The sequence below is a fragment of the Saccostrea cucullata genome, unplaced genomic scaffold, assembly GCF_032062105.1.
Source record: "Saccostrea cucullata isolate Sc308-1 unplaced genomic scaffold, CSIRO_AGI_Scuc_v1 ctg3996, whole genome shotgun sequence".
NCBI lineage: Eukaryota > Metazoa > Mollusca > Bivalvia > Ostreida > Ostreidae > Saccostrea > Saccostrea cuccullata.
This window is the reverse complement of record NW_026931644.1, coordinates 1-18202: the sequence shown is the minus strand read 5'-3', so window position 1 is coordinate 18202 and position 18202 is coordinate 1. Positions and strand designations below refer to the sequence as shown.

General features: G+C 30.1%; 1 protein-coding gene across 1 annotated transcript; it reads right to left on the bottom strand.

The window, feature by feature from the left end:
• Positions 1-84: 84 nt before the first annotated feature.
• Positions 85-17906, bottom strand: LOC134233199 (receptor-type tyrosine-protein phosphatase eta-like). Its single transcript, XM_062715182.1, has 13 exons — positions 17693-17906; positions 17281-17401; positions 13183-13251; positions 12580-12654; positions 12406-12481; positions 12210-12300; positions 11667-11737; positions 11441-11572; positions 1994-2110; positions 1720-1871; positions 1434-1572; positions 954-1056; positions 85-455 (listed from the first exon to the last, which is right to left on the bottom strand). Exons 1-13 carry the CDS (start codon positions 17904-17906, stop codon positions 394-396), a joined length of 1422 nt encoding a protein of 473 aa, XP_062571166.1. The 3' UTR covers positions 85-393.
• Between the last annotated feature and the right edge of the window lie 296 nt (positions 17907-18202).

The window sequence follows — 18202 nt, the reverse complement described above, 5'->3', positions numbered from 1 at the left end:
AGAATAAGATTTGAAGTCTTAAAGATTTCAAGAGGAAACTTAGCATATTGATTTGAAATGAGTAGTAATAGTACTGTCTTATACAGTACAGAGTGACTAAAACGTAACCCTGCCAGTATACAAAAGCTTGTTATTCATCATCCGCTTTATAATATTTGTTATAATCACTCATTCTTTAATTTTTAAAATTAATATATTTAGGCATTTAACAAGTTTTCCAAAATACTGTATGTATTTTATACAAAATAAGATTATAAAGCTAACAAGTTTTTCTCGGTAAGTAAAATATGCGGAATCAAGAAATAGTAGTTGTGCCCATTGCATTGCATAATGTTCTATGGATAATTTTTCTGGTATTTCAGAACATTTCTTAAACTTAAAAGGCATTTTTCCTCAGTACTTCTTAGTAAAGAATGTGGTCTTATCAGTAGGAGACAGTTCAATAAGTCCAACATCTACAATAAAAAAAATAATACAAGATGAGCCAACACAGCTCTTTGTCATTAACATATTAAAAGTTACATTCTAGATCAAAAAATGTACCGTACTTAAAATGAAATGAACTCTTATTATTGAATTACCCAAAAGTAATATCTTTTTAAAGGTTTTGCAGTACTTATTGAAAAAATCTTAGCTTCACAAAGTAAATATTATCACAATTACTACAAGTCAACATTAATTTGCTTAAAAACCATTTCATAATTATTTAGTCTCACAAACATAATTTTACTATTATGTTATGTATACATGTACCAATAACGTATTGTACAAATATATATCAATTTATTTATATATGTACAATCAGCTTTTTTGGTCTCTAAAACTTAATTGACATAACCTTTTTACTTATACCGGTATGTGCAATGTTTTTGTGTTACCAACACCAAATCATTTCATAGAAATTTATTTCTTTAAAGAATAAAGTAATACATGCTATAGATCTAGATATATACCTTCCTCTTCCGTAGGATTAGCCTCTGGCATTTTAAGAGGTGGGCTTTTCTTCTCGTGGTCCAAATATAATTCTACACAGTCATACAGGAACTGATACTGTGTCTAGAAATATACAAATAAATAATTATATACACTGCTTGCCTGACTTCCCAGTTCATTCTTCCAAATCATGTATATGAAAGTTTTTTTTTCTCACTCAGAACAATTCATTTTTAAAAAAATCATTTTATATTGAGAGAGAGAGAGAGAGAGAGAGAGAGAGAGAGAGAGAGAGAGAGAGAGAGAGAGAGAGAGAGAGTCATCAGTCTGCTTCAGAGAAATTTAAAAATTATAATACTTCGATTTTAAATTGTATTTCATAAAAAAATATACGAATTAAAAATAATTTTTTAATCCTGAATAATATTTTACACAAAATATACTGTAAACATCGTGTAACCAAGCAAAATTCGTAGAGGCTTATATGCTTTATAACCCACCTCGTTTTCTATTAATTTCTCCCTATTTGCGATCAGGACGTGTGTGAGGTTGTAAATGTCAACATGAGTATCACCATTCCTAATGAGCTGTATAAGATAATCCATGGCAACGAAGATACCAGATCTACCAGTTCCATTCCTGATTTCAAATATAAAACATATACAAATATATTCAAAACTTAGATAACCATATACTAAGGAGTTAGCTAGAACTAATACATCCGGTGAGACAGAAAAAATATAAATTTGTTATTTTACTCAAAAGTAAAGCAAAATAAGAACGTACAGACAGTGTATCACAAGTGGTCTGCTATCATACCCCTCCTCAGAATTGGAATGTACAAGATTAATGAGATTCAAAAGATCGGAACACTCATCTTTCGTAAAATTTGAGAGAAACGATGACTGAAAATGATTAACTGTGTGGCTCTTTGACCCCTGAAGTAAAATTTAGTTACAAAATATAGTTAAGCTCCAATCAATACATTATTGAACATAAAATAAGAAGTTTAAAATATATTCAACTACAATGTTTAACAGAGAGGACGGAATTCTCTCACCTTCACAATCTTTAAACATCGGAATGTACACCTGTGAACAGTTAATGTTGACAGCGTTTGCACCTTGACTTTACCAAAAGTTCTTGTCATACCAGTTCTTGTTGGAAAGTATACTTCCTACAATTTAAATAAAAAGGAAGAACATTGTAAATGTATTTTATTTGGCATGTATGATATTTGACGGTAACTGATTTTTTAACAGCGTAGATTTGATTAGCTCTTTCTGCAAAATAAACAAAACATTTCGCAATGTGCTTGGTTTACACTGCTGAATTAAATATCCCCTTAGATTCCAAAAAATCCCCTGTTGTCCCCCTGTCAGTCCCTGACATTTTCCTGTCTCTCCCTGTTTTTCTCCTATGATCCCCTGTCGTTGTCCCTGCTCTCCCTGTCCAGTCCCTGTCGTCCCCTGTCGTTGTCCCTGCCTTTACTGTCTACTCCCTGTCGTCCCCTGACATTTATTTAGTTTAAAAATATTTTTGTTGCATTTAAGAGTGAAAAATGATAAAGTCTTGAAAACTTTAAGTATTTGTTTGAAAATATAGACTAAGTAAAAAGATAACACATTTTTAAATGCCTTAACTAAATCCCCTGTAATTTAGTTTCTATTACTTGTATAAATGTGATTTTTTAGTTTGGTAGCATTTCGGGGGGAGAACGGCAAAGAATTGCATCGATTCTAAACAAGAAATAAATTACCAATTTATTTCATCTTGTGATGCTAGATGGCATATACATTGTACTTTATGAATCTTTATTATACATTTATAAACTTTTTCATTTATTATTTGATCTACTTGAAACATCTTTGAGCGTAATAACTGTCTTTGTAAAAGAACTAGATTTAAACATTTGGGAATTCATTATCAACTCCATGCATGGGATATTTTGTTTTCCCAAAGAATTAAATGAATAAAAAATTAATTGAAAGGAATGCTATATAAATGCATTAATAAAATAAATGTCTATTTAATAAATAAAAATTATTAAATAAACTAAAAATCTATTTTATTCATTTATTTTCTTATGTGAATAACTCTGAAAATCGACTGAATTCAGAATGCATGAATAAATAGATAAATGAATAAATAAATAATGAGAATTATATAATTTTATTCATTTATTTCTTTATTTTTAAGTTATCACTCATTGATATCCCAAAAATTTGATTTATTGGTTTTATTTTATATATTTGCTGAAATATGCTACAAAGTATTTTATTAGCGTATTAAAAAGACTTTTTATTAGTTTAAGTCCATGATGGATATCAAAATAATTGTCTCATTATGCACAATATTAATCTGTCAATTTGATTTTTGATACATTGATTTGATTAAAAAAATTGGTTTTCAAAACCTTAACACGGTTCTAAAACAACATCAAAGCCATTGATGTTTACCAGTAATTAACTCGGGGTACACAGTCATGACACCTATTATCTTTTTCACTGACCGCTATACCTTGTTTATGTTGTGGCAGGACGACTGTGTGTAGTTTGCAGCTGTTTGAAATAACATTTTCTCTTTTTATTAGAACTGATTTTTTCAATCAAAACAAAATAAAAGTATCAAAGAAACTATAAACGGGTAAAGATTGTGCATAGTGAGACGATTATTTTGATATCCATCATGGAAGTAAAATAATTAAAAGCAGATTTAATATGCTTCAAAAATACTTTGACACGTATTTTTTCGTAAATAGTTTTACATAGAATATGCCAAACAAATCCCATTTTCGGATTTATGATTATAAAGTTTGCTTGTATCGTCAATTTTAAAAGTAAAAACATTGTTTTTATAATGATAAAATACATGCAGTTAATTAGTTTATTAATTTATTTTTACTTACTATTCAAAATCAATCATTGTATTGATTTTAAAAACTAAAATATTCCAAAATGCGCCAGTACCCATGCTGTCTTCTCTTCCTTTTTTTTTTTTACAAACGGTAGAAAGTCACTCCATTATTAAATGAATAAAAAAATGAATAAAATAAAACTAAAGAAAAACAATTTCTTGCGGATATAAATGATTGACTAATTTGTTGTATGTTCAGTTGCAAAAAGAAATAAATAAATTGATATTTTTGTTATACAACAGATTAATGAATCATTTACACTGCATGAAAAGTCGGGTTTACTTTTACCTTAAATGCAATTTAAATGCTGCGATTATTTAATGTTTAAATGAATAGTATAACATACTGTGGGATCGTAAACGTTAGAAAATAATCAGCATTTAATACGAGTTTAATAAAAAATTAAAAGAACAAATTTAATAAAGTTTGGAAAATTGTAAACTTACTAATACGTTCGGATTTAAGTCTCCCGTAAACAAATATTATATCTCGAGTATACAAAACGTATAAATATTATGAAACATGACCATAAAATAAAAGTTTTATGGTTATATGAAATTTGATCGTTTAATAACATTTAATGTAGAACTTAACCTAATTATTTTTTGTTTAATTCACACTTTACTTTATAATACTTCCAAAAATTAAGTTATATACGGAAAATTGTAAACTTACTGATACGTTCAAATTTTAATCTTTCATAAACTAATATTGAATCTCTTGTATATGTGATGAAAATATATGGATTAAACCTTCCCATATCATTAACATTTATGGTTGTATTAGATGAATTTAATATAATTATATTATTGCATAATTCTTTTATCTAATACTTATTACATCATTATTTCATATGGTTTATAATTGTGTTTTTTGCAAGCATTTTACAATACACAAATCCTCTTCTCATTCAATTTTATTTCATGTTATATCAATAGTATACAAACAATGAGTTCTAACAAAGTATAAGATATTTCAAAATTAACATCTAAATGTCAGCATTTAATAATTTACAATCATGAATGTAGCGCAAGTATAATGGAGTAAACTTTTGCATACTAGTAGTAGGTACTAAATAATACTTAAGTAAATGAAATAATTTTGTATTTTACAAAACACTTTAAATGGAATTAAAATTTTATTTATTTAAGATACCCTGACAGCAATGGGTCATCATGTCCAAATAAATCAATAAGAATATAATTATAGAAATAGAATTGTTTGTAAAATTTAAATCTGCAATAAATCAGAACAAAACGGGTAAAAAATGCAGTCATTCTTGACTCCAAAAGACTGCAAAACCTGTGACTGAAACTGCCCCTATTGAAACTGCTTCATGGGTTGTAAATGTTTTTCAATTTTCCACAAAAAATCGTATCATACTTTGCATAAAAGAATAAAAGTTGGCAATAAATAAAATGTCCATTCTTTTTACATGTACATCTATTAAGACACACTAAGCCACTGACAGAGAAGCCTCACTCGCCCACAAGCAAGAGCAAAAGGATCGGTCAGAGACACCACCTCTCTCTTACTTGGGTATCAAGATCTGCAACTTACTGCTAGCAAAGCTCTTTCAGACTACCCTTATACTGTTTCCCAAGTATTTCCACAATAGATGTCCATGCACTTATTATCGACTTGTAAAAACATGGCAGTAAATCAGAGATTAAAAGTGTATGTACATGTGTGCGACACAATAAGCCGGTTGGTCTGGTATCAATAAAAAAATAAGACAGCTTTAAATTTTAAATCTTTAACTGAGTACAGTAAATACTTTATGTTGAGTGTGTAAAATACAACACAAAAAAATCTTTTATATCATTTGGTTATGTCAATTCAAATTAAAGAAAAAGCATCACAATTACACAAAATAGTAACAGCTGATAATTTGTCTCTAATACCCCATATATGTTCCAACTGCTAGGTTTATTGCTTGATGATTATAACTTTAAAATATCCTCATTTTACATTGGAATGCAAGACATTTTGATAGTGATATTTTTTCAGTCATTAATCTTCTACACTTTGCCTCAAAATTACAAGAATGAGCTCTGAAATATGTACATGTACATATAAAATGTCTTGTATAAACATAAACCACTGACAGAGAAGCCTCACTCGCCCACAAGCAAGAGCAAAAGGATCGGTCAGAGACACCACCTCTCTCTTACTTGGGTATCAAGATCTGCAACTTACTGCCAGCAAAGCTCTTTCAGACTTCCCTTGATTGTCTTATTTTTTTCTACAATAAATGTCCATGCACTTATTACATGTATTTAAGTCAAACTTGTACATATATGTATTTTATTAATCAAGATTAAAATGTATGTGATTGCATACTACACAATAAACCAATCAATGTTTAAACAATAAAAATATAACAGATTTAATCTGTAATGAAGTATCAGAAAAAACCTTTAACTGTCAAAAATACAACACTAGGTATATTTTTTTTTATCTACCATTAAATGTGTCAAATAAAGTTAAGTAAAAAAAAACATCACAATTGTGCAAAACAGTAATAACTCAGATATTTGATCTCTAATAGCCCATTTCTGTTCAATCGCTACATCATTAGGTTTGACTCTTTTAGATTCTTTATTTGTCCTAGTTCTTCTTATGCTCTGCCTTTTAGAGTGTTTTGATTTGAGAGTGGCACTTTTGGTGTCCTGTTCTTTGAAGGCTTTTTCACATTCATCAGAACGCCACTTCAGTTTACTAATTTCATAGATAGTATCATCTTTCGAATCATTTTTTGTACTATGAAGACGTAAACAATATTTAAAACTGCTTCTTCTTGCAATTGCTTTTTCTTCTATTCATCCCAAGAAGTTTTCAGCTCTGGAGAAGAACATCTAGCACCTAATTTCTACAACAAACATACAAATAAATACCCATTTGCCTATATATACATATTATACGTGTGCTTACGGATTTATGCATATATTAACTAGTACACAAAATCTAAGTTGATTGTAAACTTATCAAATTGACCTGGAGGAAACACAGCTCAATTTTGATTAACTATTGACAACTGAAATATTTTTAACCAATCCAGATTTTAAAAGAAAGTGCATATGGCAGTCTTTTTAATATTTCATGTATGGGGTGATGTGTTTACATTTGTGTGTGATTATATTGATTGCAATGTAGATCTAAAAAGGAACAATTGTACGACACAGAAAGGGGTTTGTGAGTTTTGTTCCATATACTGTTTTTTAGTCTGCTGTTTAAACAGGCGGTTCTCTTAACATCAGAACTTTGACATTTACAGAAGACCATAAAAGATGTGCAATTTTTTTCAAGTCTGGGTAATAAAATATTTATCTATAATTTCAGACCAACAAGCTACAAATTTTGAAGCTAGTGTTGATGTACATGTAAATTGGGTACTAATGACTTTTTTGCCATCTTTTTTTTTAGCATTTTACCACTATGTTTACCTGCTTCACCTTGAACATGTTGCCAGGTGCCCTTTTCTCTGTTCCTCCACAATATTTCTTTCATTTAGCAGCAAGATACTCTGGATATGGTAAGAAGCTGTAACAAACAAAATATGAAAAAATTAATACCATGTATGGCTCTCCATAGAAAGAATATACAAAAAAGGAGAAAAGATGTACAAACAGGGTGTACTTATGACTAAAGCAAGTAGATAACAAATTACACAATGATAAAATTCTCTGTGTCATCTAGTTAAGAGAATTACATAAAAAACATATAATTATATGCATAGATCAAATTTATAGACAACAAAATATGATACGAAACATACATAATGGTAACGTACTCTGAGCACATGCAATTTGAAGATTTACAAAGTTTACGAAAACGCAAATAATAGCATTTACAGCATTTAACATATTAAGACATACAAGTACGTATCTATAGTTTCAGACCAGCAAGCTACAAATTTTGTGGATGTACATGTGGGACTAGTAACTTTTTGCCATCTTTTTTGAGCGTTTTACCACTGTGTTTACCTGCTTGAACTTAAACATGTTGAGGTGCCTTTTTCTGTGTGTTCCTCCACAATATTTTATTTCATTCAGCAGAAAGATACTATGGATTAAAAAAATATGAAAAATCAATAACAGGTATGGCATTTCATAGAAAAAATACACAAACAGATGTATTTATGATTAGTGATGAAAAACCATGATACGAAACGGATGTACATAATAGCGCATCATACTCAGAACACGTAGAATATAAGAGTTTACGAAAATGCAAAGGTTAGCATCTTTAGCATTTAACATGCAAGTTATTGGGATAAGGAGCAAGTGATTTAACATAAAATAAAATATATTTACAACTTACGTTACACTGTAGATAGCAGGGGTTTAAAGTGGACAGGAAATTCAAAGAACAGTAAATGGTAGCAATCTCATACAAAATAAGTCATACAACAAATGAATAGTTCGTACCTCAAACTGGGACAAATATCTGGTCATGTCACTTTAAGAAGGAAGGCTCAGCAAGTTCGATGTTGTCAGATCATTCCCATAGATACTTTCAACTTTTCTGGCACAATTTCTGAAAGAATTAAGTTGTATCTTGAAGGTTTTATTTGTTCAAATTAGGATTAATTCTAATGAATGTAAATCAAAATCTGAAAAGTTTACAGATGACAGAGTGAGACACTGAGCTCATGTGAGCTAAAAAAATCATTCATGTGATTTTATTGATCTTATCAAAAAATTTAAGAAATCCTACCTTTGTGTTATTTTTTCATACTGCTTTTGTCCTTCTTGTGAGTATTTCAGATTCCTGTAAATAATGCATGAATAATTGTGCATCATAGAATATAATAGCTATTTTTAATAATTTATGCATAAGATTTAATGTTAAATAATTATGCATAGCTCTAATGATTTTATATTATGTTTAGATTACCCGTCAGAATCAGTTGCTATTGTAGTTTTAGGATAAGGAAATTAAGAATATAAACCTCGTCTAGTTTACTTGGTAGTTCAAGTTGTTGCAATATTTTTTATTATGCTAAAAAATACAAGTTAATAAAAACAATGTTAGGTTATTCGTGTTAAATGAAAAATTGAGCTGCATGATTCTCACCAATTTCACAAGCTGACTATAAACGCTGGCACTGTGGGGAAGCGTCTCGGGCACAGTCCACTGCAACTATTAAATAATCAAAACAAGTGCTGAATATGATCTTGAACATGCATTAAAAAATGAATATATTTTTTTTACATTGTATAACATACTCTGTAAATGCTGAACAGGGGAACACTAAAATTCCTGAACCAATCCCAAACGAGGAAATTCTGGTTGAAATCCATCTTTATGAGAGATGTTTAAAAGTGTTAAATAATTATTGCAAAATTTAAATAGCGCTTGCCCAAACGTTTTTACGGTCAGGCATTTTATGTGTAGTGCCTAGAATAAGGAACAGTAACATTGTCAATAGCAGAAGTATATTATTCATTCAAGGACACATGATAAAATTTTATACATTGTTCCTACCGAAGTACAGGGTCGTAAAATGTCTTCATCTTCTGTCAAAACAGAAATTCCTTCCAAAGCTAATCATGCTTGTCCTTTTCACGACACTCTCTTTCGCACTTTCCTTCTGTACAACATCATGATCAAGTTCAACATGGCTGCGTGGAACCTCCAAAAAAATTGAATTTCGGCGCGGTGTGTTGTTTAAATTAATTGCTTTTCGATCCCGACTTCGAGCCCGAGGTATAGCGGTCAGTGAAAAAGATAATAGGTGTCATGACTGTGTACCCCGAGTTAATAACTGGTAAACATCAATGGCTTTGATGTTGTTTTAGAACAGTCTTAGGGTTTTGAAAACCGATTTTTTCAATCAAATCAATGTATCAAAAATCAAATTGACAGCTTAATACTGTGCGTAATGAGACGATTATTTTGATATCCATCATGGACTTATAGTAATAAAAAGTCGTTTAAATATGCCAATAAAATACTTTGTAGCATATTTCAGCAAAGGAATAGAATAAAACTAATAAAACAAATTTTGGGGATATAAATGAGTGATAAATTAAAAAATAAACAACCAAATGAATAAATTTATATAATTTTCATTATATATTTATTTATCTATGATTCTTAATTCAGTCGATTTGTAGATTTATTCACATAAGAAAATAAATGAATAAAATTGATTTATAGTTTATTTAATAATTTTTATTTATTAATCAAGCATTTATTTTATTAATGCATTTATATGTTATTCCTTTCAATTAATTTTGTATTCATTTAATTCTTTGGGAAAACAAGATATCCCATGCATGGATTTGATAATGTACGTATTCCCAAATGTTTAAATCTAGTTTTTTTTTACAAAGACAGTTGTTACACTCAAAGATGTTTCAAAGTAGATCAAATCAAAAATGAAAAAGTTTATGAATATATATAGAAGGTTCATAAAGCACAATGTATATGCCGTCTACCATCACAAGATAAATTGGTAATTTATTTTTTCTTTAGAATGATGCAATTCTCTGCCGTTCTCCCCCCGAAATGCTACCAAACTAAAAAAATCACATTGATACAAGTGATAGAAACTAAATTACAGGGGATTTAGTTAAGGCATTTAAAAATGTGTTAACTTTTTACTAAGTCTATATTTTCAACAAAAAAAAAAAAAAAATACTTAAAGTTTTCAAGACTATATCATTTTTCACTCTTAAATGCAACAAAAAATTTTTTTTAAACTCCTTTTCTTGGCCAAAATAAATGTCAGGGGACGACAGGGAGTAGACAGGGAAGGCAGGGACAACGACAGGGGACGACAGGGACTGGACAGGGAGATCAGAGAATGTCAGGGGACGACAGGGAGTAGACAGGGAAGGCAGGGACAACGACAGGGGACGACAGGGACTAGACAGGGAGAGCAGGGACAACGACAGGGGATCATAGGAGAAAGTCAGGAAGAGACAGGAAAATGTCAGGGACTGACAGTGGGACAACAGGGGATTTTTTTGGAATCTAAGGGGATATTTAATTCAGTAGTGTTAGCGGATAATGCTCTCCGCGAAGGGCGCTAAAAGGAATACAGAGCCAAATGTAAAACATTTTACAGCATAAGATGTAATTATTTGATAAAAGAAGTGGTTTGAGGCAGTGAAGGTTCACTCAGAGACAAAGTTATTTTTTTGATGTATATGCCAAGTAAGATATTTGCCAATTCCAAGTTCATAAACATGAAAAATATTGATTATATGTGTGAAAAATTGTATGTAAATATACTGTGTTCTTTTGATTTGTTTTTCTCCGAGTTATCTTTTCTTCATGAAAACATATCAAACCTTTACAGTACTTTTAGAAAAAAGAACAAGCATTTGTAATATACATAGACTATATACTGGAAAATCACTAGTTTTCGTGGTGGTTTAATTTTTGTTGTTTTCGAGGTATGGAGAGACAGATGAGTTATGACCACCTCTAAATGTAAAATTCCATATGCATTACTACTAAACATTTTCCAAAATGATTCAAATCCCCACAAACCTATAATTTCCCCCAAACTTTGAACTTTGAAAATTTGACCCCACAAAAATATGTGATTTTACAGTAGTTAGAGAGAAAAAATACCTTTTCACTGCTGGAAACAAGACTAATAATCGATGCTACTCTTTGCTTCCACACCATCCTCAAAAAGTCATTTTGAGTTGAAATGAGTGGATATTGTGTCACGATGTAATAAGGGTAGTGACTATGTAGACCCTGAAAATACAAAGCAGCATACATGTACATGTATAATTATTAAAATCATATCAAATCTACAGTTGAAAGCACCACTGTTTTACAAGTTATTTACCTCTATAACACTTGCGTTGATGTAGTCGTTCACACTGGTTGTACCGGATTCCCTCAATCTGTTGTAGTCGTCTAAAAAATATAAAGCGTAAAGTGCAGAGCAAAAATTACATGTCACTTTATTAAAAAACGAGCCGTTTTATTTTCATTTTTATCAACGGCATATCCAATCGTTAAGAATAAACAGGGGCGGATCCAGGAATTGAAGTTAGGGGGGGGCACAAAATTTAGGCAGGGGGTTTGGGGGCAGCCTTGAAGGCCCCAGGGGGTACAGGGCAAAGCCCTGGTGGGGGTCCAGGGCAAAGCTCATGGATTCTAGAGGTTTTGTAGAGTAAAAATGAGGTCTACCGAGTAGACATTTTAAATATTTTCTCGACAAAACAATGTTTTATGCTAACTTTGACAATTTTAGGGGGTGGCGCCGGGGCGCCCCTTAAATCCGCCACTGATAAAGAGACAAGTGTATTGGGGAATATATAGATGCCCTTTTCGAGAAGTAAACAAAAATATCATTATTTCAAACATTAGAAAAAAGGGACATTACAAGGCAAGACATCTCTGCTTCTGTTTTTCTGTCTGTTTTGCGATGCTGCTCCGATGTCTGTAGGTCTCTGCTCGCAGGATCTCAGTATACTCTGAACATGATAAAAAAGAATTTAAAAAAATCAAATTTTAGTCTTAAAACACCCTGTTAGAGCTTTAAAAAAATGTATTTTCTTAAAAGGGGAAAAAATATTTACCCTAAATTCTTCTTCTGGCCAACTAACATCATCATACAAACTCTCATAGGTATCTCCAAATGTACTCAGACGTATTCTACAAACAAATCAAAATAAACAATGTGAAATTTATTGGTTATAACATGACGCTGAATATTATATGTAGAAAAAAGAAGTGCGATTAAGATATATTACCCGTGGGTACTATCCGCTGCTTGGTTTATAGAAATTACAGAACCTCGATGCGAACTCTTGTCGTCTGTATTATATCTAAAAATCAGCATAATTTTGACAGTTTAATTCAGAAGCAATTCAATTACTAAACCGAGCCCAACACAGAAGTCTGTAGTAAATAAGAAACTATTTTTAATGATGATTTATTTTTTATGACCATGATCCTGCAATTTACATAAATTATCATTGAATTATGACATTTGAAAGTAGTTTGGTAGATAATGTATATTTTAACAAGAAAAATCGAATATTCCGGAACAAAATCCATATACTGGGACGTTGGTTAATATGCACTTCGTTTTATTTATTAAAAGACCAATTAAAAAAAAAATTTCATACCCTTAAATAACCAAGACTAAGAAAGCAATTCCCACGACATTAACTGTTTTATTTTCAAATTTTCAAAATTAAGTGACTTGTTACAAATGAGTTAACACATTAGGACACTTTAGCAATCTTTGTTTATATAAGTAAATATAAATGAGATTTTAAGGAGAAATAATGAAATTGTATCAATTTTATATAAATAAATGCCTACGTATTTTTAAATAAGGAATGCCTTACGCATACAATGGGTTGGATGATGACATTAGCTCCGAATATGTAAACGTGGCATCATTTCCAGTCCTCCATCTGTAAAATCAAGGTTTTTGTTAATGTTTGTAAGTCATAAAGTTCTCTTTTATGAAATAAAATTATCTCTAACCTTTGTAATGAAAAAGAATTCAAGATCAAAGGTCAATAAGGAAGCAAAATATAAGCTGAGCAAACCGTTCTACATAAAATATAATGTGCTTAATTTCAACCAACTCCCGCAGTAAGAGATAATGCTTAACGCTTGCTGCACTTTTATCTGATAGATTTGTTCAACAGCTGACACCCAAAGTCCTTTCCGAATAAAATATATATAAACGATCATTATTATACCTTTTTTGATTTTTCCCTATAAAAAATTAAGTGATTATATTTTAACAATTCTATAGAAATCGCAGTGAATCGGCTAATCCCCGTGCGTTAGTTTTTTTTTTTTTTTTAGCTAATCCTTCGGTCAAAAGGTAGTCATGTTAATTCGCAGTTACAGCTTTTCATTGTAATGTCATAATAGAGAGACGCAAAAACACAAGACTTCGTGACGTATTTCGTATAACAAAACGCAACAAAATAAGACGTAATAAAAAAAAATGCAATGATTGTATAACAATTAGGGAATATCTGTCTTCTACATGTAATATTTTTTTGCGATGAATAAGATTAGTTAATCTAGATCTGTAAATGATTATATTTTTAAAGGTGATCTTTAAAATTTAAAATTTGTATCGGTATAATAAAACAGTTATAGAATATCATTGAGGGAGTTTGCAAGCTTCCAGTTCCCCAAGACCAGGACTACTTCCCGGGAAATAGTCCTTGTCTTGGGGAACTGGAAGCTTGCTAACTCCTTAAATGATATACTTTCACTGTATAGTAATTCTAGTAATTAATGAAAGTATCAATGTATTTTATCTCAGCTAAATAACAACGATATCTCAAAGTTCGTGGACAATGGCGTTTTTGTAAAAATGAATGGGTCAAGATATGATTATTGTATACCAAAATATTAGTTATAACAATCCAAGTCAGAGTAGTTTTTTTTTTTTGAACTTTCTATTTTTCTAAACATTGCCGTCATTTAAAATCGCTGATAATGCGCACGGACCAAGGTAAAAATGCCATATTTTTTAAGTGAAGTGTTGTGATTAAAATGATTATATTTTATATGAAATGAGTCAAATCTTAATAAAAAAAAATGAAATATTTCACAAACAAAGCAGTTATCATTATTTTGTGATACCTTTAGTATTACTCACTTTACAGACAGTGAGAATATTAAGCGAAAAAAAGCAAGAAGTATGGGTCAAAAATTAACAGAAAAAGCGACGTCAGGCATCCAAACGGGACAGCATCCAATCATATAATTATGGTTTAATATGGTTGAACCGATGTCAGACACAAAATATTTATATTAACAATTTGAATTCATTTTAATAAATTTTGTCCGTTGATTTGAAAATTTTGTATACGATTTTTGAACGATTTGTAAAATTTTAGAGACACTACAAGAAGTGGAAAATCAGATTTATATGATGAAAATAGTGTATCCTTATTCATGTCGTAGTTATAAATCTAGCGCAGACTGGGCTGTGCAGCATGTGTACACGAGGTGTTGATATTGATTACACTCGTTAATTATCGTGTACTTGTTTTGAATTTTAAAAATAAAAAAAATAAATAAAAATAAGCTAAAAATACCGCGTGTCTATGAACAAGTGATAAAAATTCAAAATCCGTATTTTTGACGATATCATGAAATTAGCGTTAGGTTAGATTGGTACGAGCTGCTTGCATATACAAAGTATGTACACATGTAATGTACGAGAGTTGTCCAAAAAGTTCGTGGACAATGACGTTTTTGTTAAAATAAATGGTTCTATATAATTCTATTGTATATTAAATATTTCTTATGAAAAAACAAGTCAGAATGATTTATTTTTTATTGATGGAACTTAAGAATTTTGTAAAAATTGGGGTCTTTAATGACCAAAGATAGTACGCACGGACCAAGGTTAAAATGCCATAAAGTCTGATAAAAAGTGTTCGGATTAAAATGATTATTTTCTATATGAAACAAGTCAAAACTTAATGAAAATTTATAAGTAACAATAATAAAGAGGCTATAATAATTTTCTGATATCATCAGAATCGATTTTCTGATATCATCAGAATCGCTTACTATATACACAGTGAAATTACTAAACAAAAACCCGAACAAACATGTGTCAAAACTTAACAGAAAAAGCGACGTTGGCCGTCCGCACGGACCGAGGTCCAATCATAAAAAACGTTTTAATACAGTTGGAACGACGTAAAAGACAAGATTATTTGTTTAAACATCTCAAAATTATTGAAATATATTTAGTTTATTGATTAGAGATTGGTTTTGTTCGATTTTTCAACGGTGTGTACAAATTTGAAGACACTACTAGAATTTAAAATATTGGAAATTGAGATTTCTATTCATGACGTTGTAATAAATCTAGCGCAGCGTCAGACTGGTCTGTGCAGTTTGCGTATATGCAAACTGTTAGTTTATATTGATGACGCTCGTAAATTTTTCTGCATTGTTTTGAATTTTAAAAATTAAATAGATAATAATCTATACTTTAATATTATTGCTAGCACTTAGAAGTGTAGCGCCTTGAAACAGAAATGTAGTGAGTGGCCATGAACATGTGTTAAAGTTCAAAATCCAAATGTTTGACGTTATAATGAAATTTGCTTAACGTCTGACTGGTCCGTGCGCACTATATCTGCGACCTAAGGAAAATAAAAATTATGAAATATTGGTTAAAGTTAAGAAAAACAGAAAATTGTATCCTTAAGACATGTTATGAAGAAATGGTACAGGAAAAAGATGAATGGATTGTAAATATTAAAACAGAACTGGATAGATTAGGACTAAATTCTTTGATGAATACAAATTATGATGATAAATATGTTATTAAACTTATTGAACAGAGAATGAAAGATATTTACATCCAAGAATTAAGATCAGAAATCGACAATATGCCAAAAGCTAGATTGTACAAATATCTTACAGATACACATTGCCTTCAATATTACCTAAATAAACCTTTAAGTGCTAAAAATCGAGAAATAATTTCAAAGTTTAGGATGTCTGATCACAACTTAAATATTGAAAGGGGTAGATACACAAATACCAATAGAAATGACAGAAAATGCATATTGTGTACTCAAAATGAAATAGAGGATGAATTTCATCTAATTTTACAATGTCCAACATATGATAATTTAAGGAAGAAACATATTAAAAAATATTATTATCAAAATAGTAGTGTATATAAATTAATACAGTTACTAAGTGTTCATAATGTAAGGGAATTAAGAGGTCTGGGGAATTTTTTAAGAGAAGCTTGTAATTTACGAGAAAGTAAAATAAATTTATTATAATAATGAGTAATATTCACTATTATGATACATGTAGTACATAAATATGTATGTATAGATATGTACATTTATTAATGCTTGTGTAAATACATTGTAATATATGTTTACATGGCAATTAAGTATATTGTATGTAACTACTATGTTAATCTGATGTATCTGCTGATACAAGGAATAAAAGAATTGAATTGAAATTGAATTGACCTTTACAAATTATTATGTTCTATCAATAAAAATTAAACCACTCTGACTTGTTTTTTGATAAATATTTTGATATACAATAGATTTAAATAGAACCATTTATTTTAACAAAAACATCACTGTCCACGAACTTTTTGGACAACCCTCGTACATAATATAGTGTGCATTTTTTTTTATTTTGCATATTTATTTATATTAAGATATTATCGTACATGTTTGCCACTGCGGGCTTTATTAAGAAAATTAAGCATTTGTCCACGAACTTTTTGGACAACCCTCTTACTAATAATTATTGAAAGTATCACTGTATTTAATTTACCTCAGCTAAATTTAGAGTATTTTTGTTAAGGAAGTTAGGTCTCAGCATTCAACATAATATATTCCTTGTTCAACATAGGAAATATACATTAAAGAATGCAAAAGAGATATATTAAGTTATGCAAAAATATTAATAATTACAGAATGTATCCCTTCTTTCTAGCGAATATAACGATGACAGCAATAAGTATTATTATCAGTATGATAATAAGCAGCAGGACAGGGATCAACCACGATTGTTGCTTTTCTGGTGTTGGTTTTGCTGAAAATAGATTGAATACAGATATGTTATGTACTGATGCCATCTGTCTACTCAAAGGTTTCTTTAACTGCTCAACACCTACATGATTCATTTTCTGCTTCTCTTTTACTTTGAGATAAAAGTCTACTAAGATGGAACATCTTAAATTTGACTTGCGGTTATTCATACTCAGTTTTCAATACATTTTGCTTATGGAATGACACTTTTCTTACTTATGATCAAAAACGTTGATATAAAGATATATACATTAATGTGATACACAGGAAAACAATTATAACTTGGAAATCTTACCTTGTTTTTCAACACATACTTCATTAACTAAATCAATTTCTGAGTACACAGGACAATTACACACTTGATTTTCAGGATGGCAGTAAGAGGTTTTGCATTCTTCATTTACATCACATGAAGAGTTCCAAAGTTTGCCTTTCAAAGATAAAACTCGTTGATTATTTCCATCAGTTGCTCTCCAGAACAAAAAAAAAACCACTTTTTTCATCCACATAATTTACACTGTACTGTGTGAATAGAAAATAGACCAGCAGGCATGTTTACGAAACTTTCCTAAGATTGTTCATAAGAAATTTCTTAAGATATATCTTAAGAAAATCTTAGGATCGTCGTAAGATTATCTTAAAGTGTTTTTCAAAGCTAACTTATGATTATCCTAAGCTAAGACGTCTTAAATCATAATGACATAGAAAACTCCAAGCTTTTAACCACTGTCAGGTATCAGAGAGTTGTAATTTTTTGCTAAATATAATGCCACACGTTTTGTCATCATAATGAAAATATTTAAAA